The 26,372-nt window shown below is 42.2% G+C and overlaps 1 protein-coding gene across 4 annotated transcripts in view; it reads left to right on the forward strand.

The window, feature by feature from the left end:
• The window catches only part of SPON1 (spondin 1), a 259,933-nt gene that overhangs the window by 49,848 nt on the left and 183,713 nt on the right, over positions 1–26,372 (forward strand). For all 4 annotated transcript variants that reach the window (XR_009249792.1, XR_009249793.1, XM_058688314.1 and 1 more), the window contains exon 3: positions 23,586–23,719. Coding sequence is in view for 2 of the 4 variants with exons in the window: in XM_058688314.1 (XP_058544297.1) it covers positions 23,586–23,719 (134 nt within the window). In the remaining 2 variants the exon portion in view is untranslated. The remainder of the gene's footprint in view (positions 1–23,585; positions 23,720–26,372) is intronic.

The raw sequence follows: 26,372 nt of genomic DNA on the forward strand, positions 1-26,372 counted from the left end.
ATGTCATGGGGTGATCGGCACTGAGTGAATGAATGAATAATGGGAAGCTGTGTTTAGGAGGAAGCTGCGTTGACCAAGATCGCAAAGATATAGGAGTTCGGTACCAACAAGACCCAGGGTGACCTCAGGGAGGAGGTGGTGAGTCAAGGGTGAGAGCATAGATGCTGCCATTTCCCAGGACGTGGACAGCATGAGGAGAAAACAGGCCCAAAGCACTGGGATCTAATCCATGGCTCTGTTCAGCCCTTCTGAAACAGGCAGCATCTGAGAGCAGGACCATATATTTTAGAATGACAGGGGGATGTCTGTGCCATTGAGCTGTGTTCTACAGGAGAAAACCAAGGCCCAGAAAGGTTAAGTGAGTTCCCCCAGAATGAGTGTCTTTGACTTCCTGCTCTGGCACTGGCTCCTTCCTCCAGGGACCTAACAGTGAGGCTATTTCTGATATAAATGAAGTTGTGCAAGAGGACATTTATTGGATCCCTGAGAACCCATTTCTTTTGTGTAATGTGACTTGTGCTTGGAAAGTTCACTGATCACCCATGCCCTTTATTTGTGAGGAACAAAGGGACTAGGAGCATAATTAACTCACCCACATCTCCCATTGTCCTTAAATCTTTTGTGCAAGCATTGATTGTTGTTTCTATTATTGAAAGCAGGATTGTTCTCTTGGCAACAAGCATCTGGAAAGAGAGCTCAGCAGGGGGCTCAGCAGGTGACCCTGTTGAAGTTTGACCTTAAGGTTCAAGAATGAAAGAAAAAGGCAGAAAAGCACTAATTGAGCACAGGGTCATTTTGAATTGGTTACCAGGCTAAACTATAGAATGGTTCGGGAGAAAAGACTTTTGGTTATTTTCAAGTACAGTTAGGAATTCAGGAGTATCAGCCTTCTGAGTTCTCGAGTACAGGCCCTCAGGGGATCCAATTTAATGAATATTTAAGAACAACTTATTGTGAAGATATTACAATTAGCACAGGTAAATGGAAGCTTCAAATGTGCTCTTGGAAAACAGCCTTTTCTCACTTTTATATCTTAATCCTTACTTACTCATACATTGTTGTTTACTCTGAGTTTTTTTTTCTTCCTGGGGAAAAACGGATGTGCTCCGTAAGGGAGGACGGACAGAGGAGAAAGCCTGAGATTTACGATCAGTTACAGCTGGATAAAATAGTGGCTTTGTCCTGGGGCACCTGGGTGGCTCAGTTGGTTAAGCATCTGACTTTGGCTCAGGTCATGAACTCATGGTTTGTGAGTTCAAGCCCCAGCTTGCAACCTGGATCCTGCTTCAGATTCTGTGTCTACATTTCTCTCTGCCCCTCCCCTGCTCACCCTCTGTGTGTGTGTGTGTGTGTGTCTCAAAAATAAGTAAATGTTAAAAGGAATTTTTTTTAAATAGTGGCTCTGGCCTTTGGGAAAGCTGTGTGTTTCTCAGGAACTCACTAACTCCCCTGAACCTCACTTCTCTCCTCTGTAACAAAGGATCATGCTACCTATTTCAGAGGGCTGGTCTGCTGATTCATCAAAATCATGTTTAAAAGGCCTGGCACATGGCTCAGTAAATTCTAGCTTCTTTCCCCTAAACTTCTGTTCCCTCACTGTCTGAAAATATCAAGTGATAAATTACTGAAATCTTTCAGCAGGGGAAGAGCAGGCAGCGTATTTGGCTCTTCACCACCTTTTGCAAATACCCTGAACTTTATCCGTAGAATCATCTCCCTTCCTGTGGCAGAGTACAGAGAAGCGAAGGTGAGGAGCAAAATTAAAAGCAAGTTCATGTTGGTTCACATGGAAAACCAGCGGTCACGGAAGTCCTAAGTTTATCTCAGCCTGTTGGTCACTCTTTTCCTTCCTAACTCTTTAAGATCTCTGGGTAGGATCACGTAGGATGCGGGCCCAAGGGAGCCACCAAAGGCTCTGGAGAGGAGCATGTTTAAGAGGAAAGCATGGTGGTCAGACCCGAGAGTGGCAGGAGATCATGTCCGGGAAGTTGGCAGGGGACAGGTCAGGTGGGGAATTGCAGGCTGGCATCCCTGAGTTTGGATTTTAAAAAAATTTCTTTAATGTTTACTGATTTTTGAGACAGAGAGAGAGAGAGTGCATGAGCATGAGTGGGGGAGGAGCAGAGGGAGAGGGAGATACAGAATCCAAAGCAGGCTCTGAGCTGTCAGCACAGAGCCCGACGCGGGGCTAGAACTCACGGACCGTGAGATCATGACCCGAGCCGAAGTCAGACACTTAACCAATTGAGCCACCCAGGTGCTGCACACCCCCCTTCTCCGCCTCCAGTTTGGATTCTAAATGCAGTGGGGAGCCATTGGAAGTCTTTAAACAGGGAAGTGACATGACTTTGACTTGTAATTTTAAATGTGCACCCTGGCTTCTGCAGGAAGATGGGATTGCAGGGGTTAAGTGTGGAAGCAGAGAGAGAAATTAGGAGGTTGCCACTGTGGTTTGTGGAGTGTGGGTGCTCTGGGGTGCTGGAGAGAGATACTGTGGAGGCACACCTGGCAGGCTGTCAAGGGGAAGCTTAAATAAGATAACATAGTGAAGTTCCGTGCGTGTAGTACACATTTAACAAATGTGAGTTCCCTTCTTCCTGGGTGCTACAACTATATCAACAAAACGATGCTTTTCAATTCAATTGGATTTTGGGGGATGATACATTAACAGCTACATTTTCTGAGCTGTGGATTTGCTCTTTGGAGCAAGGGCTGACCAGGAGATTAAGGCGAGCTCTTGCTGATCACAGCATGCCTATTGGGAAAACTTGCCAAGGGAGGGAGAAAGTAAAGAGAGGCAGGAAGCAGGGAAAGAAGGAAGAGAAGTACAGAAAAAAGCTTGGAAGGAGTGATCCAGGGGCCTCTTGGCAAATAGGAAGATGCTGCGTGTGGAAAGTGCTGGCATCATAGCCAGATTTGCATCCTTCAAAGTGACAATATAGGATGACAGGGCAGTGGGCTGTGATTCGAACTAGGAAGAATCCTGGAAGCCATCTCACCCAGTGTCCTCATTTGAGGAAACTGAGATCCAGAGAGAAGTGACTTGTGCAAAGCCACATCGATAATGGCAGATACAGGGCTGATTGCAAGACGTAGTGGAAAGAGATTGATTTGTAAATTAAGAGAGACCAGGGGCATCATTTATTCAGTAAACATGTACTGAGCTCCTGTTCTGAGACCAGCTCTAGGTGCTGGAAATGGTGCGATGAAACAGACAAGGTCCCTGCCCCCGTGGAGCTTACCCCTAGTCTCTCCTTTTACAGCAGCTCTGCCATTGAGGTCAGTGATTTCTGCCTCCGTGATTCAGTTTCCTCTTCTCTGAAAAAGGAGTAGTAATACTTCTCTACTTTTAATTAATTCCTTTATTCATTCTGCAAAGATTAATTAAGTGTATCCGCTGTGTCCAGCACCGTGCTAGGTGCTAGGGGCACAAAGGTAAGCCAGGTAGACCCAGTTCCTTCTTTTGCATATGAGGGACTAGACTCAAGATGGTTTTCATCCTAAGTCTCCATCAAAATCAGCCAAAGACTTTGCTACCCTGGCCCCATTTCCAGAGCTTCTGGTTCAGCTGGTCTGGGGTGGGAGCAGGTACAGAGTTTAGCACACCTGGCTCAGGGTCTGGAAGCCTTCCCAGAGGAAGTGGCACATAAAGTGAGACCACGAGCAGAAGCCGGTCTAGCAGCAAGAAGGAGAAACAGCATCTGAGAGGGAATCACCGTGAGAGTTGGAAGGGTCACAAATGGACACTCTTAACACAGTCCATGGCCAACGAAGAACACTCAATCTATTGCTGCTTTTCTGTTCCTCTCTCTCCCTTTGTTCTTCCCAGCCCCATGCCCTTCCAATTCATGTTCTTTCTCCTACAATACACTGTGTTGACAAGACAACAGCTGATTTTCTGGCTTCTAAGAATTATTTGGGAGAGCTTCTTCCTATCGTCAGTGAGCCTGAGCCAGGGAACTCACATCTTGGCTCCTTCCCTACTGCCCCCAGCTCAGGTGCCTCAGTAGAGCAGAAGGGATGCCTCACACCGTTTTCCACATTATCGTATCAGTTTGCTCAGCCCAACGCTCTACCTTTAGGCAGACAAAATGCATTCTCCTCAGATATTTGATTTGTTTTGCAAGTGCTTGGTACCCACTGGTCAGTAGTAACCGCATTGCATGTGTTTGACAAATAGCCACTATGAGTTACCACAAATCCACTTCCTTAAGAAAGATCCTTAGTGTTAAAATCTAGCTAGATCAAAGCTTGGCATTTCCCCAAGGCGTGGAGAAGTTCACAGACGTGTACCATATTCTGTAAGATATAATAAGTCCATGCACGATGTCTGCTGTTTTCACACTAAAACAAAACAAAACCAAAACACGAGAGGGGACCCTGACCTGCTTTTGTATCCTGGAGAATGAAGGCATTCAATGACCCATTTAAGCCTCTTGTGAAATAACCTTCAGCAGTACCTTAACCCATCCTCATGGTGAGGGGATAGGGGAGGAGGGAGCACAATTTTGCCCTGTGCTGATATCTGCTGACTAAAGCAGAGTACAACCCAAGCACCATAGATAAGGAGGAGACTGGGGTGTTGGGGAGAAAAATCAGTCTTCTGCTGGAAATGTCATTGTCTTATGCTAGGGTAGGGGAGAGTCACAGAGTCTTACATTTCTGTTTATAATCTTCTAAATGCAATGTAAAAATCGCGTTATTTTTCCTGCCTGTAAGCTAGCCCCATCCTTTTCCTCCTACCCCCTCCCCACTTTTCCTCATTTTGGTCATGTTGACATATGGGTGAGACCAGAAACAAAGGTTTCTGGCTCATCCTAACAACCATCTGTCCACACTTGCCAGTGAACTAAATTTGCCAAGAACTCCCACGCCACACGCTCTTGGGAGAGGCAGGCTGATAAGCTTTTGCTGGTGATCTGGGCAGGGTGGTGAAGCTGAATACATGGGGAACTGTAATCCTCATGGAGACAGGCCTGGGTCCCTCTCTGCCTAGATGTGCTGACACTGTAAGAATGACAGAATGAGGATGGGGAGAGGGGTCAACTCTGATGTTTAAAGAGCCAGAACTGCAAATAAAATCTGTATGGGATCCTCCCCTTCCCCCCTCCCACTCCCCCCCCACATCCCAGCATCTGACCTTACCAGAATCCTCTCTCCAAAACTCCAAGCCTTCTCTGGGCACACAGGGTCTTTCTGGAGGCTGGTGATGTAGTGGAAAGGCCACTGGTTTATTTTTTTTTTTTTTAATTTTTTTTTTTTTAACGTTTATTTATTTTTGAGACAGAGAGAGACACAGCATGAACAGGGGAGGGGCAGAGAGAGAGGGAGACACAGAATCGGAAGCAGGCTCCAGGCTCTGAGCCATCAGCCCAGAGCCTGACGCGGGGCTCGAACTCGCGGACCGCAAGATCGTGACCTGAGCTGAAGTCGGACACTTAACCGACTGAGCCACCCAGGCACCCCAAGGCCACTGGTTTAGAACCAGACTAACCTGATGTGAGTTCACTATCAGCCTGGTGAATCTGAGTAAGTGACACCATTTTTCTGAGCCTCAGTTTCTTCTGTGAGATGGAATATATATTCCCCTCTCAGGGCTGTTGCGGACTTTAAATGAACCAACATGGCGAATGCGTATAAACTCCAGCACGGTGACTGGGACACAGAAGGTCCTCAGCAAACTTGAGTTTTCACTCCTAACTTTGTCCTTTGCCAAATGAAGTCAAACCACTGAAAGTCCTCTTCGCATTCAAGAGACATTCATTTGTCCACGCCAGAAGGTGTCAGCGCAGTGTGAAAAGGCTTCCTGAACAGCTACAGGCAGAGCAGGAGAGATGTACACTTTGCTGAGCTGATCATAAATCTGAATGAAATAATTATGTAAAGTATTCAAGATCAATTCAGTGAGAAGATGCCTCATCTGCCTTGATGGGCTTTTCAATTACTCATTTTTAGTACTGCATTATACCATTCTCTGGCAATAATTATTAAACATTTCCACTGTATTGCAATATAAAACTTAAAAGGCTGATTTATTTCCTGGGCACTAGACTACATGGTATAATGTTCCCCAATTAGATGGTTCTATTTGTTTAAGCCTATTTATCAGAGTGATTTTCTAGCATTGAGTCAAAACTGACACAAGCCCCCCAAGTGGAAGACGAGGGGACAACGAGTTAGATCCAGTGGAATTAAGCACTAGCTTTGGGGTTCTGGGGGATGTGAGTCCAGGCTCCCCACTTCCTAGTCCCTGTTTCTGAATTCACAGGATTATTGGGATGATTATGTGGAGTAGTGGATATGAAGTGTTAGCAACAGCATAGAGCATGGACTCAATAAATGATGACATTATTGCCGTGACTGTGCATTCTGGGATGCCCTATATTTCCCATGTATCAATCACTTGCTAGGCTCTGGGCCCTAAGGATGCCATCAGGGCCCTTTCTCTGATTGTCTCTAAGGGAAGTCACAGTTATTGCACACCTAAGCCTTCTAGGCACCTGGGAGATCTTCCTTTATCAGCATGACCCAGCCATTTACAGAGAAGGACACTGAGGCACAGAGAGGTTAATTATTTTTTTCAAAGTCATTCAGTAACTAAGAAATCCAACCGAGGTCTGCCTTGTTTGAAAGCCCACGCATCGTACTCTCTACCACCCCCATGCTGTCTTTGAGGACCCCAGGAGGCATATTTCACTTGGTTTGAAGGGGAAGTAAGTCTTCCTTCTCTTCCTGGTTCTTCTAAGGGAGATGGCTCTTCTCTTACTGAGGATTACTTACGCCTGCTAAATTACCAGTTCCCCCCAAGTCCATCTCTGTCTGTCTTAGCATCTCCAAAGTAGAAGGTGAAGTTCTTTTGTTTTTGTTTTTGTTTTTAAACCAAGGGCTATACTGTGGACAGATTGATCAGGCAACACACACACGCACACACACACACACACCAGCTCCACTGGAGCCTGCTCACTGTACTTGAAGCTCCCAAGCCAAGCTGGATTTAGGTTCAGGCCAGCTGGCTTGGTGCCAGGATCACAGTCTGTAAGAATCACTAAAACATCACTGGAAATGTAACGAGATGAGAGAAAATGATCTTTACCAGAACTGTCGAGAGCAGGCGTGACATGACAGCAATGATATTTATTATTATAAACAACACACCATGATTGTAATACACATAGTGATAGCATTGTGCCAGGAGCCTCTGTAACTATTTTACATACGTTAACTCATTTAAACCCTTCCAGCCCATTGAGGTTGGTACTATTATCAGCACCTGTTTTACAGATAAGAAGACTCCTTCCAGAAAGGTTAAGGAATTGGCCAGAGTCATACCACTAGTAAATAGGCTGTTGGATTCTCCCAGGCCCTTTACCATTGCCTCCTACTAGGTGTGCTTAAGTGACCAGAGATGGTGTCTAGGCTCCCTTCCAGGCTTCTTTGTTGCTAGGTGAGATGTGCACATCCAGGGCCAAGACTTGAACTGCTCAGGGCAATAAAGAGAGAGTGAGAGTTGAGCTAGCAGTCTTCCGGCGCCTCCTGCACAGTGCTCAGCCTCTCCTCCAAATGAATGTTGGGCAGATACTTAGAGAATATCATTTTGAAAGGAGGGCAGATTATCAGCTTGCACAGGGCACCCACGTGTCCTGGTCCAGCCCTGCTCCAAAGTCTGGCCCGCTGTGTTTGCTCTCAGTATGTGCAACAGCCCATATAGCATAGAGGATTAATCTGCTTTTCAGCAGGGAACACAATCCATTAGCTCTCAGAACTCAACCTCCACGGATCAGAGGCCACGTGCCCAGAACAAGGTGACAGAAGGGCCACCGACAATGCTCTTGGTCACCTCTGCACTGCTCCTCCCCCAGGTTGTCACATGCTTCTCAGGTCTGGGAGGTAGAGTGCATGCCCCTGGCAAAGGGAAGATAGAGCAGAAAGGGTAAATGAAATGAATAAAATGAAAATAATCTGTTGAAAGAGATGCTAGTGTCGGAGAGGATACCAACAACTGGTGAGAGGATACAGATAGGCACTGAGAGGTGAAGGTCTTTGTACAAAAAGAGGGCAAGATTTGGACCCAAATCTTCATGACTAGAAGAGGGACTGTCAAAAGCTATCCTGGATGATGCAGCCAACGCAGACATTCAAATAATGTTTCTGATGTGTTAGAAAAACCTGTAAACATGTGGAGGCTCCTAGAACAAATGGAAAAAACAAGACACGACATTACACAAGCAATGTGAACACGGCTATCTACACATTTCCAAATATAAAGAGAGAAAAGTCTAGAAGGAAACAAACCAAAATTACTGAGATAGTGGGGGACTTTTCTCCCCTTTACTTTTCTGTCTTTGTAAACTTTTCTAAAATAAATTTATCCTTTAGAGCAATAAAGGCAAAATCCTCATTTTAACTTTTAAAAATCTGTATTGAAAGCTCTTTCGTAAAGCAAAGCAGCTGTCTTTCTTTCCATGACTTGCACTAAAAAAATACACATGGGAAACTAGAAAGAGGTTATTTAATGACTGGGATTATTTTCTTTGGATTCTTGCTTAGATTTTACTTAAATGGTTCAAAATCCCTTCCTGGAAAGATCAAGCAATAATAACGTACATTAATTTCACTCCCAGAAAAATTAAAGATGTGAAATTTAGCCATAAGAGATGATCAGAATAGCCTAAAAATTGTAAGCAACAGAATGTTCAACACCCTGAAGTTTGTTAGGTTAAAGAGTGGGCTATCCATACTATGGGCTATTATGCAATCATAGAAAAATTTTATTGAGAGATACACTGAGTACAAAAGAAGGTAGTTCATGATGTGCTATTGAGTAAAAAAGCAGGTCACAAGACACTAGCTACCCTATTTTCTAGAATGGCATATATTCCTGTGCATATATGTATAATCTGAAAAGATACACATCAAAAGGTTAATAATGCTCTCTTGGGGGTAGTAGAATTGTGAGTAATATCTGTTTCATAATGTTTTCTTCTCTATGTGTTCTAATTTTCCTACATTGAAGAAGTACCTCTTGCATAATAATAATGAAAAGTTTATTCCTGCTGCTCTTCACCAGGATCTTCTCCTTTGGTATTAATATAATTTGCTAGCATAAGGTATTGGGGGAATACATCCCTTCAGCTACAATATACTGAGGGCTTGTTATAGGTATTGAATGCTTTGTGAATTTATTCTTTATGTCAACCAAGCAAGATGGGTTTTATTATCCTCATTTCTCAGATGAGGAAAACTGACTCATAAGGCCAAGTGGACTTGGCCAAAGTCATCCAACTGGAAAGTGGTGGAACCGAGATTTAATCCAGATCTATCTGACTCAAACATTCACGTGCTTTCCATCTACCACACCACTTCACACAAATGTCCAGAGAAAAAATAAATATTTATGAGATGATACCAAAGGACCTATCTTCCCTCATTCTCCACCATAACTGACCCTAAGTGTTAGTGTCACCTGCACTTTCTGATGCAACAATCCATATTTAGATGTACTACTGTCCTCTCCCTCAGACTCAGCTCACCCACTACCAAGATCAATAACGACTTGAGGACAGAATGCTTAAGCAACCACTGTCCCAACTGAGGATTATCACATTACTATCCCCGAGAGGCATCCTTGGTTGTGATGCCCTGTACTGACTACTGGGCTCCTAAGTTGTTCCCTTACTTTCATCTCACATCCCCCCAACAGAAGTCCCTTCTTAAACCAAGGCCCTAGTTTCTAAACCTACCCTCTCCTGCCGGATGTGCCCCAAGACCATGCTCATGGGACCACTTTCCTGGTGTGGATGCCATTCCAAGTTCCTGTTCCAAATATCCAACTTCTCCTTGATTCTCATGTAGGAACTGGAGCCCTGACCCTGACCACCAGCCCTGATCTCTGTCTGAAGCTCAGCTTCATGAAGATAAATGTCCAAGATGCCACCTACATGAACTTCTGGATAGTATTCTCTCAGATGTCCCACTGCCATGAGGTCCACCCACTTGTTAGAATGCTTGAGACTCCATCTGGGATCTTGACATTGTTTAGGTTATTCTCTTGAGGCTTATGTCTGCCATACCAGAAAGGGTGAGACAACCTATCCGGAGAGAATATAGATCAGAGTTGAGGAGGGGGATCAAGATTAGATTTAAAAAAAATTTTTTTTTTTTAATTTTTTTTTTTTTCAACGTTTTTTATTTATTTTTGGGACAGAGAGAGACAGAGCATGAACGGGGGAGGGGCAGAGAGAGAGGGAGACACAGAATCGGAAACAGGCTCCAGGCTCCGAGCCATCAGCCCAGAGCCTGACGCGGGGCTCGAACTCACGGGCCGCGAGATCGTGACCTGGCTGAAGTCGGACGCTTAACCGACTGCGCCACCCAGGCGCCCCTAAAAAAATTTTTTTAACGTTTATTTATTTTTGAGGCAGAGAGAGACAGAGCATGAATGGGGGAGGGTCAGAGAGAGAGGGAGACACAGAATCCAAAACAGACTCCAGGCCCTGAGCTGTCAGCACAGAGCCCGATGTGGGGCTCGAACTCACGGACCACAAGATCATGACCTAAGCCGAAGTCGGACGCCCAACCGACCAAGCCACCCAGACACCCCAAGATTAGATTTTTAAAAAGAATATTGTGTATTCAAGTCTGAAAAGAAAGTGATGTCATAAATAGGATGAGGAAAGAGTAGACACCCTAAGGGTAAAGGCAGGTCATGAGGCACCTTTCAAAATGGGTATGGCATGTGATTCAGGACTAAGAGTATGATTAATGAAAAGTTTTGGAAACTTTTGCAGTTATGCTGATGACATAGCTTAGAAAGCTAGTATTGAAAAGTCTACTCATGACCAGATGCCCAACGAGTTGCCTTAACTATAGGTTGCTGAGCATTCTGGAAATTAAACCTTGTCTCCCTGTTTGAACCTGGATTGCTGTACCTGACTCACTTGGCTGGATGAAGACCAGTCACAGGTCTCTTAAGCTCTCTCTTGAAGGGAGCCAAGCAGCCTTCTTTACCAGCAAATCTCTCCCAAGTGACTTTAAACTTAAACTTAGCGGGGTGCCTGGGTGGCTCAGTCAGTTAAGTGTCCGACTTCGGCTCAGGTCATGATCTCACAGCCTGTGAGTTCGAGCCCCGCATCGGGCTCTGTGCTGACAGCTCAGAGCCTGGGTCCTGGAGCCTGCTTCGGATTCTGTGTCTCCCTCTCTCTCTATCCCTCCCCCACTCATGCTCTGTCTGTCTCAAAAATAAATATTTTTAAACATTTTTTAAAGTAAAACATCCTTATTTTAGAAAATTTAGAAATACAAAAGGCACAGAAAGGAAAGAAAAATCACCCATAATACTACTTCCAGACACAACTGCCCATTGTAATATGTCTTAATTTTTTGGTCTCAGGTAGTCAGAAAAAAAAATCAGAGATTGAAATGAGTGGTGAAGGCTTTATTTAGTCATTTGGAGGATGGCTAATGTGGTGGCTTTACTCAGACCACATGGAGTGTGGAGATTCTGGGAGACAAGGAAAGACTAACCTGGACTTGGATAGATTAGTTAACCCATCTACATCACAGTTTCTTCAAGGGTAGCTTAAGGTTATCACTTATTTTTATTGGGGGTTGGGGGGATTGGAAACTATATATGTAAAGGCCTTGGCCAATATAGTACTCAAAAATGGTAGCTATTATTATTATTACAGTTAAGGCTATTAATAACCATCTAGAAAAACAAAGAGCAGGTTTTCATAGACCCAAGGCTTATTGGAAGAAGCTGATATTTTCTGAAAAGCAAACAACTTTGGGAGCATTCTCTGAATCGGAAGAAACAACCTTCTGTTCAATGCCTAATTACCATCTGGTAACTGAGGTTGTGGATAAACAACCATATTTACCTGAGGTGGCTTCGATGTCTTGGAAAACATTCTTTGTTTCAGTACTGGGCCAAGGGTCTTAGTCTTATCCCCCATTGGAATCTTTGCCAGAGGCGACTGGAAAGAGCACAGGCTTTGGCTTCAGACAGCGCTAGGTCAGAATGGATCATTCTGAGCTTCATTTCCTCATCTGTAAAATGGAAATAATTATTCCCATCAAGGATTCAATTATGTGACCATACTAAGTATCTGGCACATAGAAAATGTTAATTAAATATTAATTACTTTTGGCTTTTCTGATATAGTCACCTAAAATCATCCCAAAGTTTTTAAATGTTTAAAAGTTACAAAAGTTCTCTGTGACTACCAGTAAAGGGGGTTCTAACCGGAATCCAGGTGTACAAGTCCAAGAAAGTCACATTGTTTAGAAATCCACCCTCACATCAACAAAGCTGCAAAAGGGAAACTAAGCACCCTCTGAGAAAATATGAAGCAAAGCACTATATACATTTACCAAGTACTTATGTGGGGAGTGGGGTATTTAGTTGTTATAGGCCGTATAGGCAGTATATGTGGTTCCGTGGGACTAAGCTTGACTAGAGAGAAACTTCTTACCTAACATAAGGGGATGGCACTATTAGGAGGGACTGTGGCACAGGGAAACAGCATAAACATTAGAGCCAGGTAGGGCTCAAACCCTGGCTCTACCACTGTTGGACTTGGACAGGTTAGTTAACCCATCACATCACAGTTGTTTCTTCAAGGATAGGTTTAATAATGCATACCAGTTTTGATGGGGGGGGGGAGTGGAGTGGGAATGGAAACCATAGATGTAAAGGCCTTGGCCAATATAGTACTCAAAAATGGTAGCTATTATAATTATAATTATAATTATAATAATTATTATTATTATTATTATAGTTAAGGCTATTAATAACCATCTAGAAAAACAGTCCCAAGTCAGAAGGAAGTCCAAGGAGTTGTCTAAGAGAGCTAAGGCAGATATTATAGCCCAAACATAGAGCTGGGAATCTCACAACCAAAAGGAGGAGGCAGGTACACCTAGTTATGTATCAGGCTCTGTGCTATGTAGTGGGAAAACAAGGAGAAAAAATACCAAAAGACATCATGCTGGCCCTTGTGTAGCTTACAGGTTATTAGAGAAGTAGCCATTAATCAAGCAAACAAATGCACGTAAAATTAAAAAATAAGGTGTCTTGGGGCGCCTGGGTGGCGCAGTCGGTTAAGCGTCCGACTTCAGCCAGGTCACGATCTCGCGGTCCGTGAGTTCGAGCCCCGCGTCAGGCTCTGGGCTGATGGCTCGGAGCCTGGAGCCTGTTTCCGATTCTGTGTCTCCCTCTCTCTCTGCCCCTCCCCCGTTCATGCTCTGTCTCTCTCTGTCCCAAAAATAAATAAAAAATGTTAAAAAAAAAAAAATTTATAAAAAAAAAAAAAAAATAAGGTGTCTAAAAGGAAAGAGATGTGTCCTGTGAGAACATATAAGGGAGGGAATTGCCACGTGGAGGAAGGCAGGGAAGTCTTTTCAATGAAAAAATAAGTGAGCTGAGATTAAGTAAAGGACAGAGGGGAAGGAAGAGACGAGAGAGGGAAAGAAGGAAGAAGAGGGGAGATGAAGAGAGGGAAAGGACGGGAGGGAAAAGGAAATACGAATTTGTCGGGCTTTGGCAGGAGAAGACACAAGTCCAGTGTAGCCAAGTGCAGAAAACAAGGAGGGAGATAGCACGGTATGAGGCTAGAGAGGTAGGAAGGCAGAGATTCAAGTTTGTTAAGGATTTCCGTCTTGGTTCTAGAAGCAATGAAAAGCTTGATTCTAGAAGCAATGAAATTGTTCTAAGGAGGGGGACATTGTAATTGTTTTTGTGTTTTTGAAAGATCACTTTGGCTTGCCATATAGAGAACAAATTGGAGAAAGGCAAGAGACAAGGTACAAAGGCTACTTAGAATAACAACTTTATATTAGTTCAGATTAAAAATGACATAGCTTAGTCTGGGGTAGTAGTAATGATGGTTGTAGGAATTCAGGAGATATTTGGAAGGTAAAATGGACAGCTGCTGGATGTGAAGGGGGGAGGGAGGAAAGAACCCAGGTGGACATCCAGTGTTTCTGACTCGCAAAACTGAATTAGGGCCAGGCTAGACAGAGGATAGTTAAGTTAGTTGCTGACAAGGTGGATTTGAGGTGGTTTTAATCCAACAGGAAATGCAAATAGAAGATAGGAGGTCAGAGATACATGTCTGGAGACCAGAGGAATGACCAAGGCTGGAAAGATAAACTTGTGACTCATCCACACATAGGTAGTAATTAAAGCCATGAGTTGGATGAGATCACCTGCAGAGACAGAATAAAGTCAGAACTGGAGAGGGCTTAGGACTAGCCTTGAGCCATTTCAGATTCAAAGACCGGTAGAGGAGGATGAGCAGCCAAAGAAAGTGGAGGAGACAGGAAAGTGGAGGGGTTGGTAGGACAGGAAGGAGCTATGACACTAAAGCCAAGCAGAGAGAGAGTGCTTCAAGAAGAAAGACTACATAGTATTTACTGGATTAAGCACTGCAGAAGACACTGATGGTCTTAGCTAGAGCTGTCTGGGTACCATGATGTTCCCCAAACTCCTGGGATTGGGCTGAGAATAAGTGGGAGGTGAAGTGAAGGCAGAAAGCAAAGCCAATGCCTTCAAGCATTTCGTGACAGAGAGAGAAAACACTGTAACTGGGGAGAAATGGAGGAGTAACTGAGGATTGCTTAATTTTTCAATGGGAAAGACTCAAATGTGCTTAATAGGCTAAAGGGAATGATTTCGTGGGGGCAAAAGTTGAATCTGGAGGGGCAAAATGTAATTGTTAGAGTCAGGTAGAAGTGATGGGAGCAAAGCAGAGATGTAGGCAAAGTAAGACCCCTCTATTATAAACAGCAAGAAGGAGGACAGGGTAGATGCAGCCGAGAAAATGAAGGACTTTACATCTGATGACTTCTGTTTTTTCCTGTAAAGTAAGAAGCAAGGTAAAACAATAAGAGTAAAGAGGAGAGATAAAGATCAGAGGTTTGGGGAGAGTGGAGGAGATTTGAGATCATCGTTGTCAAGAATGGGAAAGTAAGGGGCGCCTGGGTGGCGCAGTCGGTTAAGCGTCCGACTTCAGCCAGGTCACGATCTCGCGGTCCGTGAGTTCGAGCCCCGCGTCAGGCTCTGGGCTGATGGCTCGGAGCCTGGAGCCTGTTTCCGATTCTGTGTCTCCCTCTCTCTCTGCCCCTCCCCCGTTCATGCTTTGTCTCTCTCTGTCCCAAAAATAAATTAAAAACGTTGAAAAAAAAATTAAAAAAAAAAAAAAAAAGAATGGGAAAGTAAAATGATAAATAGAAAGTATTTTACCAGAGTCTAATCTGCTGAGGTTTTATCAGATACACAGAGCAGTATAGCAGGACAGACTCAAGGCTAGGAGTCAATTAATATAGGAGACAATCAGTCTTATCACAGGGTGAGCAGTTTATCTTAGGTTAGGATTTCGTCACATCAGGAAGATACAATGACAGAGAGGTAAGGAAGTTTTTAGAGTTTGTGTATTATATATGTAAAAATAAAGACTTACAAGAAAATAACACAGGGGCGCCTGGGTGGCTCCGTTGGTTGAGCATCTGACTCTTGGTTCCAGCTCAGGTAGTGATCTCACGGTTTCATGGGTTCAAGCCCCCCAGGACAACACAGAGCCTGCTCGGGACTGTCCCTCTGTCTCTCTGCCCCTTCCCCACTTGCACTCTCTCTGTCTCTCCAAAAATAAATGAATAAACTTAAAACAAAAAAGATAACACACTGTTGACAAAGACAAGCTAGGAAAGGGGACTTGCCCTTCTAGATTTTAAAATATATTACAGTGCTGTGGGCAGGGGGTGGGCAGGAGACCAAAATGGAAAGCCCAGAAACGTGTTTGGGAACGGTATAGGATTCGGTTGAATATATGCTCCATTTGCCTGGGAAAGTCTCAGTTTTGCCTGTTATTCCAGAACAATGGTTAGTAACACCCTCTTCATCCTTGTCTGGACAATAAGCTACATTGTCATCCTATAGATGACAGAGGTGGCATCATAAAATCCCCCACAAAATGGGGGAAAGATGGATTAAGTAGTGTGAAAGTAATTCACGGTGTGGACTTCTGGTGTCCCATCCCACATGTAAGAAGCTTGGAAGTCACCACTCCATTCTAACAGCAAGTAAAGTTATCTGTAAGCTAAAGAAAGTCAAAGGTAAAGAAAAAATCCTGAAAGAAACCAGAGTGTGTGTGGGTGGGGGGGGGCGGAGGGAACACTTACCTATATAGGAATAAAGATAAAAATTATATCCAATTTCTCCTCAGAAACCATGCAAATATGAGGAGAGTGGAGTGAAATACTTAATGTGTTGAAACAAAATACCAACTGAGAATTCTGTGCTCTCTGAAGTTATTCGTCAAATGTGAAGAGGAAATAAAGACTGTCAGGCAAATCAAAATTGAAGGAAGTTGTTGTCAGTAGACCTGTCTTGCAAGAAATGCTTTAGAAGTTATTTATAGAGAAGAAAAATAATACAATTCAGAAACTTGGATCTTCATAAAGAAGAGCATCAAAGAAGGAATAAGTGAAGGAATAAAATAGTTTTTATTTTTCGTTATTCTTTTTTTTTAATTTTTTTTAACGTTTATTTATTTTTGAGACAGAGAGAGACAGAGCATGAATGGGGGAGGGTCAGAGAGAGGGAGACACAGAATCTGAAACAGGCTCCAGGCTCTGAGCTGTCAGCACAGAGCCTGACGCGGGGCTCAAACTCACGGACCGTGAGATCATGACCTGAGCCGAAGTCGGATGCTTAACCGACCAAGCCACCCAGGCACCCCTATTTTTTGTTATTCTTAACTGAACTAACAGATAACAGTTTGTTCAAAATAATAATAGCAATAATACATTCAATTATGTATGTTTACATCTATATACATGACACGTATAAGTGAAATGAATGACAACAACAGTGTACGGGACCAGAGGAACGAACTGGGAATCTTTGGTCATTATAAAGTGACTGCACTATCTGTAAAACAGTATGGTGTTATTTAAAGGTAGGCTTGAACTAGTTATAAATGTATACTATGAATTCTAGGACAACCACTATAAAAGCAAAAAAAAAAAAAAGGAAGTATAATTGATTTGCTAAGAAAGGAGAGAAAATAGAATCATATAAAATGTTCAATCAAAGCCAAAAATGACAGAAGTGTGAAAGGCAAAAATAAAAACAAAAAAGGGCAACAAATAGAAAATAAATGTGGCAAATATTAATCCAACTATATCAATAATCACCTTAAACATGAATAGTCTAAATATACCAACTAAAAGACAGATTGCCAGAGTGAATCAAAAACAAGACCCTGATGTGTTGTCTATAAGAAATTCACTTTAAAAATAAAGACACATATAAATTAAAAGCAGAATGATAGAGAAAGGTACACAGTGCTAACACTAATCATAAGAAAGAAAGAGTAGCTGTATTGATATCACACAGAGCAGACTTCAGAGCAAGGAATGTTATCAGGAATAAGAGGAACATTACATAATGATAAAGGGTTAAGTACTCCAAGATGACATAATAATCCTTAATATGTATGCACCTAACAACAGAGCATCAAAATATGTGATATGAAAACTGGTAGAGCTACAAGGAGAAATAGATGAATCCACTATCATAGTTGGAGACTTCAACACCCCTCTATTAGAAATGGACAGATCTAGGGGCGCCTGGGTGGCGCAGTCGGTTAAGCGTCTGACTTCAGCCAGGTCACGATCTCGCACTCCGTGAGTTCGAGCCCCGCGTCAGGCTCTGGGCTGATGGCTCGGAGCCTGGAGCCTGTTTCCGATTCTGTGTCTCCCTCTCTCTCTGCCCCTCCCCCGTTCATGCTCTGTCTCTCTCTGTCCCAAAAATAAATAAAAAACGTTGAAAAAAAAAAAAAAAAAAAAAAAAAAAAAAAAAATGGACAGATCTACCAGTCAGAAAATCAGTAAGGACATAGTCAAACTCAACAGTACTATCAATAAAGTGGATATAATTGACATCTATAGACTACTTCATCTAACAATAGCAGATTACACATTCTTCTCAAGCTCACATGAAATATTCACCAAGATATACCACATTCTGGGCCATAAAACACACCTTAACAAATACAGAGAAATACAATGTCTGCTCCCAGACTACAATGAAATTAAGTTAGAAATCAATAACAGAAAGATAGCTGAAAAATCCCCATAAACAGCACATTTCTTTTTTTCTTTTTTTCTTTTTTTTATAAATAGCACATTTCTAACCAACACATGAGTCAAGGAAGAAATTTCAAGAGAATTTTAAAAATATTTAAACTAAATGAAAATGAAAATACAATTTATCAAAATGTGTAGAATATAGCAAAAGCAATGCTTAAGGAAAATTTATAGCATTGAATGTATATATTAGAAAAGAAAGGGGCGCCTGGGTGGCTCAGTCGGTTAAGCTTCCGACTTCAGCTCAGGTCATGATCTCACAGTCTGTGAGTTCGAGCCCCACGTAGGGCCCTGTGCTGACAGCTCAGAGCCTGGAGCCTGCTTCGGATTCTGTGTCTCCCTCTCTCTTTGCCCCCTCCCTGCTCATGCTCTCTCTCACTCTCAAAAATGAATAGATGTTAAAAAAAAAATTAATGAAAAAAAATAAAGAAAAGAAAAAGGTCTAAGCAATAATCTCAGCTTCCACCTTAGGAAACTAGAAAAAGAAAGAAAATTGCATCCAAAGTAAGCAGAAGAGAAGTAATAAAAATGAGAGCGGAAATCAATGAAATTGAAAACAAGAAATCAATAGAGAAAACTAACAAAATCAAAAGATTGGCTCTTTGAAAAGATAAAAAAAAAAAAAAAAAGATGAACCCCTAGCCAAAATTAAAAAAAAAAAAAAGAAGAGAGAGAGAGAAAACAAAAATCACTAATATCAGAAAAAATCACTAATATCAGAAATGAAAGACGTAACATTACTATCGATCCAATGGACACTAAAGGAATAATAAAGGGCTATTATGAACAACTCTATGCCCATAAATGTATAACCTACATGAAATGGACCAATTCCTTAACAGACACAATCTGTCAAAACTTACACAAGAAGAAATAAGCAATCTGAATAGACCTGTATCTATTGTATCTATTAAAGAACTGAATTACTAATTAATAACCTTCCAAAACAGAAAGCACCAGACCCAGATGGGCTCACTGGTGAATTCTACAAACATTGAATGATGAAATTATACCAACATTCTACTTTCTAACTCATTCTATGATGCCTGTGTTACCCTAACACCAAATCTAGACAAAAATTTGCAAAAAAAAGAAAAAAAAGGGGCGCCTGGGTGGCGCAGTCGGTTAAGCGTCCGACTTCAACCAGGTCACGATCTCGCGGTCCGTGAGTTCGAGCCCCGCGTCAGGCTCTGGGTTGATGGCTCAGAGCCTGGAGCCTGTTTCCGATTCTGTGTCTCCCTCTCTCTCTGCCCCTTCCCCGTTCGTGCTCTGTCTCTCTCTGTCCCAAAAATAAATAAAAAACGTTGAAAAAAAAATTTAAAAAAAAAAAGAAAAAAAAAACCCTGCAGACTCATATTTTTCATGAAGGTAGATGCAAAATTCCTCAACAAAAATGTTAACAAATCAAATTCAGCAATGTATAAAAATTACATATACCATAATCAAGTGGAATTTATCCCAGGTAATGCAAGGCTGGTTCAACATTTGACAATCAGTTAATGTAATCCGTTACTTTCAACAGACTGAAGAAGAAAAATCATGTGATTATTTCAATAGATGTGGAAAAAGCATTTGACAAAACCCAATACCCACTCATAATAAAAACCCTCAGCAAACTAGGAATAGAGAGGAATGTCCTCAACTTGACAAAAAGCATCTACAAACAAAACCTATACCTAATATCATACTTACTGGTAAGAAACTTGAAGCTTTCTCAGTAAGATCAAGAACAAGGCAAGTATGTCCCCTCTCACCACTACTTTTCAACAGCATACTGGAAATTCTAGATACTGCAATAAGAGAAGAAAAGGAAATAAAAAGTTATACAGAATGGGAAAGAAGAAATAAAACTCTTTTTTTTCTCTGATGACCTGATAGTCTATGTAGGAAAATCTGAAAGAATCAACAAAAAACCTCGTGGAACTAATAAGCAATTATAACAAAAGATTAATGGTTGCCAGGGGTTGGAGGGAGGGGAGCATGAATAGGCAGAATACAGAGGATTTTTAAGGCAGTGAAACTATTCAGTATAATACTGTAATACTTACTTCAATGGTGAATACATGTCATTATACATTTTTCAAAACCCATAGAATATACAGCACCAAGAGCGAACCCTCATGTAAACTCTGGACTTTGAGTGCTGATGATGTGTCAGTGTAGGTTCATCAGTTATAACAAATGTACCACTCTGGTGTCAGTTATTGGTAATACAGAAAGTTGTTCATGTGTGAGGACAGGGAGTCTATAGGAACTCTGGACTTCCTGCTCAATTTTGTTGGAAACCTAAAACTGCTCTTCAAAAATTAGGGTTAGGGGCGCCTGGGTGGCTCAGTCAGGTAAACGTCTGACTTCGGCTCAGGTCATGATCTCACGGTTTGTGAGTTCGAGCCCCGCATCAGGCTCTGTGCTCTCGGTTCAGAGCCTGGAGCCTGCTTGGGATTCTGTGTCTGCCCCTTGGGATTCTCTCTGCCCCTCCCCCTCCCCTGCTCACGCTCTGTCTCTCAAAAGATGAATAAATGTTAGAAAAAAATTTTTTTTAAATTAAGGTTAGGGACGCCTGGGAGACTCGGTTAAGCATCCGACTCTTAATTTTGGCTAGGGTCATGATCCCAGAGTCTTGGGATACAGCCCCGCCTCGGGTCTACGCTAAGCATGGAGCCAGCTTGAGATTCTCTCTTTCTACCCTCTGCCCCTCTTCCCTGTTCGCTCTCTGACTCTCTCTCTAAAATAAATAAATAAATAAATAAATAAATAAATAAATAAATAAATAAACAAACAAACAAACAAACAAATTTTTTTAATTAGTTCATAGTGTGGAAAAAGTGGAGTTGGAGCCCTATTCCATTATATTAAAAAATAAAATCTAAATGCATTGAAAACCGAAACGCGAAAGGTAAACTTATAAAGCCAATGGAAAAAAATATTGGAAAATATCTCTGTGGTCTCAGTTAGGCAAGACCGCAAAAGTGCAAGCCATAGAAGAGAAATTGGTAAATTTGACTAGATGCAAGTTATATCTATTAAATGAAAAATTCCAAAAGTACGATTAACAGCTGGGTGACAGAAAGATATTTGTAAATGATTGGGGATTCATATGTAGAAAGTACTACAAATCAGCAAGAAAAAGACCGGAAAATCCACCAGCAAAAATTCTGATGAGGCAATTCACAGAAGGAGAAACCTGATAAATTTATGAAGAGCTGCTCAAAGTTGCTAGCATTAAATGAAAACAAGATACCACTTTACATCCATCAGATGAGAACCAATTAGCCCAATAATCCTACATACTGGTGAGGATATAGGAAAACGGGAACACTTGTGACTAGCTAATAGAATGAATGGTGTAGCCATTCTGTACAGCGGTCTTGCAGTACTTAGTGAAATTAATATGTTCATATCCACAACCCAATAGCTTTGCAATCCCACTCCATGGTTTATATTGCTAAGAAACTCTCATGTGGGTTCCCAAGCAGAGCAGCGTGAAGGTCTTCATTGCAGCATGTTTGTGGAGGTAAAGATCTGGAAGTCAGCTGACTGCGCCTCCCTGGGAAAATGGATAAGTAAAATGTGGTCTGTGCATGCAGTGGAATACTAGGCAGCAGTCAGAAGCAACGAATTACATTCACATACGGTAACAGTGGCATACGGGCATTCCCACTTTTTGAAAGTTCGCTTTCTACCACCCCGCTTTTACACAAGACCTACTCTGGTGTGTGTTTTCACCAACTGAGGGAGGTCCACAGACGGTTTTCACTTTCGTGAAAAAAGGCAAGAAGTGAAAATAGCATGCAGCATTTGTTGGGCAGTGAGCTGTTCGGAGGCAGTGCACCCCTGAGCAGCGAGAGTGTCCTGGCCAACCTCCTTCCCCCGGAACGGTGCTCAGCATCCCTGCATCAAGCCCCACGGCTTTGAACTGTATCTGTGAGCATCTGTGTTTCCTCTTGATTTGTTGTGTGCATCTGTTAGCAAGATGTGTCTTAAGGTGTCAGAAGAGTCTTAGAGACGTTATTTTTGGAGTCTGGGAACGCTCAAAAAATTTTCCACATAAATTAATGGTAACTGCTTCTTTAGTTTATGCCATGTCAGCTTACAAACGGTTTCATAGGTATGCTGTACTTTCAGATAGTGGGGGACACCGGTATCTTAAAAGTGTTAAGATTAAGTGGAAGAAACATTCAAATACAAAACAATTGTATGTAACTTCAAGTAAGTCACGTATGTATAAACACAAATAATACATATAGTATATTTTTATATTTATATATTGTATATTTTATTTATACATATATTTTATGTACATTTATAAATATACACACAAACGGATATATACAAATAGAGGTAGGATAAAGAATGTAAAGATGAATAAAATAGGAGATTGCTTTTGCTTTGTCCAGTGATAAAAATATATGATGAACTAAGGAGCTTGAGTGACTTCGTTTTTTTTTTTTTTTTGCCTGGTGTCCTAAAAGGAATATGAATTTTTAAAAGTAAAATAAGTACAATACGGATATTATCATCTTATTAAATTGTATTTGAAGATTAAATGAGTAATTCAGATAAAGCACTTAGCTGAGCATCTAGCACATACTAAACACTCCATAAATGTTATCGATTATTGTTATTAGCACTACTCATGACACAGCTCCTGCCAGTCGATTGGAGTTGGCACGAAAGACCAACTGAATTTAGATGATTTCCCTCAAGAGATCCCTCCAGGTCTAACAGTCTATAACAGTACTAGAGGGATAGGCAGGTCTCGGCAGCAGACCCAGAAGCAAGCAGGAGATATGCTGAGTCTTGGGGAATGGAAGTGGCTACCAGGTTTTTTTGCAGTGTCCAAGGAAACCTTGATGGTTAACTTGGGAGAACACCGATACAATGCACAAACTAGGAAAGTAGAGACCACAAAGTAAATAGTGCCATGAAGCTTAGAGAGAGTTTAAGTACTTCGGTGTACTTCCTCCAAAGGGGTGTTTTCTTCTAGCATTTTGATTTCACCTTATAAAACTGTAGCTGAATTGCAAATGTTAGCTATTCAGAGGGTGTTGGCTTTGGATCATTCCTTCCTCTTCTTCCTCCTCCCCACCACCCCCCCTCCCCCTCTTCCTCCTGCTTCCTTGAAGTGGGACCCAGCTTATCTTAGCGAACTAAGCAAGATCATCACCTAGTGGTCTGTTTCTCAAAGTGCTGACACAAGATCCTGGTCCCAGAGAGCAGGGAACATGTGCCAAATCCCTGCCCTCATGTTAATTCAACAAGCATTGACTGGGACTCTATGCCAGGCACTATTCTGGTGTCTGGGGATATAGAGCTGCTAACACAAAATGACAGGTTTAAAAATAAAATTAAGGAAGTGTCAACTCCAAAACTTAAGAGCCTTCCCGAAGTGACATTGCATTATAATGTGTTTATTTTCCACTGGTTTGCCACAGATCATAGATGAAGAAGAAACACAGTTTATGAGTAATTGCCCCGTTGCGGTCACCGAAAGCACCCCACGGAGGAGGACAAGGATCCAGGTGTTCTGGATTGCGCCACCAGCAGGAACAGGCTGCGTGATTCTAAAGTAAGTAAACGAGGGATGCTTGTCACACTTCACTCTCCTTCCCTATGGTCTATCGAAGACTTCAAGGTGTGACTGCAGAAAGAACAGTGGCTTTGCTGAGGCATCAGATGAGGTGCATCATCTCTCTGCCCTTAGTTATCTTAACTCTGAAATGGGGCCAAGGGCCATCACTGATGAAATGCTATAAACACAACCATTCACCTAAATCTCCATTTTTATCTAGTTCAATGATTCTCATGGCCGCTCTCCATCTTCTCGAGATACCGATACTAGGGTTGGCTAAGGAAAATTACAAACCAGATGAGCATAATCTTTGACTTCCTCCATCTGGAATTTAACACCTACTGTCCTTAAATTGTGGTAGGCTGACCTGAGACCCAACTGTAACCTCCTTGGCCTCTGGCCCTGCTTTATAATTTTGTCTTCTTCCTCCTTCCCTCAAAATTGTCCTCTTGGGCCACTTCCTCTCTGGTCTCCTGATCCTCCCTTTGGTGAGTTACGATGCATTTTAAGAGGCATTAACTTAACCAGCTGGTGGTTTTCCTTTGAAAGGTAACATTATCTCAAACCTGTGTCTCCAGAATGGTATGCCATAGAATGATGTTCAAGGAGATGTAAATAGGTGGGCAGGAAACCAATTTCTACAGTTAAATAAGTTTGGGAAATGCTTTATATAGATTCACTACATATATTAGCATATTTAAGGTTTTGCAAAGTCCTACTAAAACGATATCTGTTTAACTTAGTTTCACCAGCGTTTCCCAAACTTATTTGACTCCTTTTTTTCTGAGACATATATTAACATTCACAAGTTGGGCAAATGCAGCCGTAACCTATTTTAAATAGATTTTAAAACTTTATAGAGTGATCCTGAGAATTTTAGGATTTCAGGCAGGCAAATTGTCATAGGTAGACAGGGCTCCAATCCCAGCATCTAAGAAGCCGTTTTCCCATGGAGGTAAGGGGCTAGGACCTCCCCAGTCGTCTTCCTCTTATTTGAGTCCTCCTAGGGCCTTATTTATGTATTTGGTTCATTTGTCTACACTTCTGGCAGGTGGACATTTCTACAGTCTTACAACTGTGGTTAATTCCAGCCCACGTCTGAGGAGTGGCTGGTAAGGAGGTGTTCCAACTAGACAGTCCAGCCCCTATGTCTCCTGGACTCAGCTGTGCCTGGTTTACAGAAGAAAGCCTACAGAGGTCTCTGGAAGCCTCTGTCCATTGCCCAGGCCCTGCCCTGTCTTTGTCTGGCTTCCCTTTGCTGCCATCTGTCTATATATCACTTGTGTCCTACTTTAATGCAAGCTGAACATTCTTACTCAGATTCCTTGAGACGTTTGTCTCTTGGCATTAATCTGTATTAGTGAATTTTTAAAAAAAAAACACAATTAGCAGTAGAACTTTTCAAAATAAAACCTTATATACAAACCCCAGTATAGAACATGTATCTAATATCTAGTTGGAATATGGGATAGGCCTGTGGAAATAAAGGCCACTGAAATGAGAACAAATCGGGGCTACTTATCCAGTACTCTCTATATAGCAAGGGAGTCAGCTGCCATCACTAGCCTTTGGCAGGGATTCAGAGACTGGCAGAGGAAAGCTTTATAGGGGGAAAAAACGGCAGACTGCTGGTGTGTTCTGAATGGAGGGTAGGGTATTAACATGGGGAAGTTGGAAGCAGGCTAACTAAAAGCAGAACATCTTATGTGATTGGTTTGGAAAGCATGTTTGGCTTTCTCTGGTTGATCCTGAGTTGGAAATAGAGGAGGCTGTGGGGGCAAAAATTAGAGGAGCTGGTGGTCATTGACAAGTACCAAATGTCACGACAGGGGTTGTGGTTTGGCTTCCCAGGCCGGTTGCTACAGAGGTTGGGGTTAGAGTTCTATTGTGTGGTCACATGTGACCTGACTTTTGTCCATGAGCACTTTCAGTGTCTCACTCTGGAGACTCGGTTCCCAGCGTGGGTTTTTGGTTCCCACACTCTGGCCCATGGCTGCCCAGTTACTCCGCAGAGCCTGGGGCTCTGAAGAACATTGGAAAACATGAGATTTATGTGATGAGTCTTCCTGCTCTGAAAATCCTTATCCTTCTTGTCCTCCTGGCTCCGATCTCTGGTTTTCTTTGACTTCTTGTTCTCACAAACCAGAAGTGTTTCATCTTCCTGGCAGAAGCCAGAAAGGCATCTCTTGTTTACCCGTTAACAATGAACATATGTGAACATATGTTTATCCATTAACAGTGAACAAGTGTGGCTTGTTCAGTCGCTCGTTCTTTCAGCAAATGTAACTGAGCTTCTATTCGCCCACGCGTCCACAATAGATAGACAACTGAGGTATACTCTTGGCCCTTGAAGTTCTCATGGGCCAAATGGAAGAGAGAGAAAAGGTCAGCGAGTCCTTTCTATGTACCAGTAACTCGGCAGCACAGCTAGCACGTTTTATCAGATATAATCTTCAGAACAAACTACCCTCATTTGACAGAGGAAGTCCCAGCAAATGAGGGAAGTTTCTTGAGTCACATGTCCATTGCATTCCAAAGCCCCATGTTCTTCCTTTCTCTTGGTTTTTGTTTGTTTGTTTGTTTGTTTGTTTGAGAGGGTATCTGGAGCAGCAGATCAAAGATATCCCGCACAGATGGGAAATCAAAATCT

The sequence above is a fragment of the Neofelis nebulosa genome, chromosome 10, assembly GCF_028018385.1.
Source record: "Neofelis nebulosa isolate mNeoNeb1 chromosome 10, mNeoNeb1.pri, whole genome shotgun sequence".
Taxonomy (NCBI): Eukaryota; Metazoa; Chordata; class Mammalia; order Carnivora; family Felidae; genus Neofelis; species Neofelis nebulosa.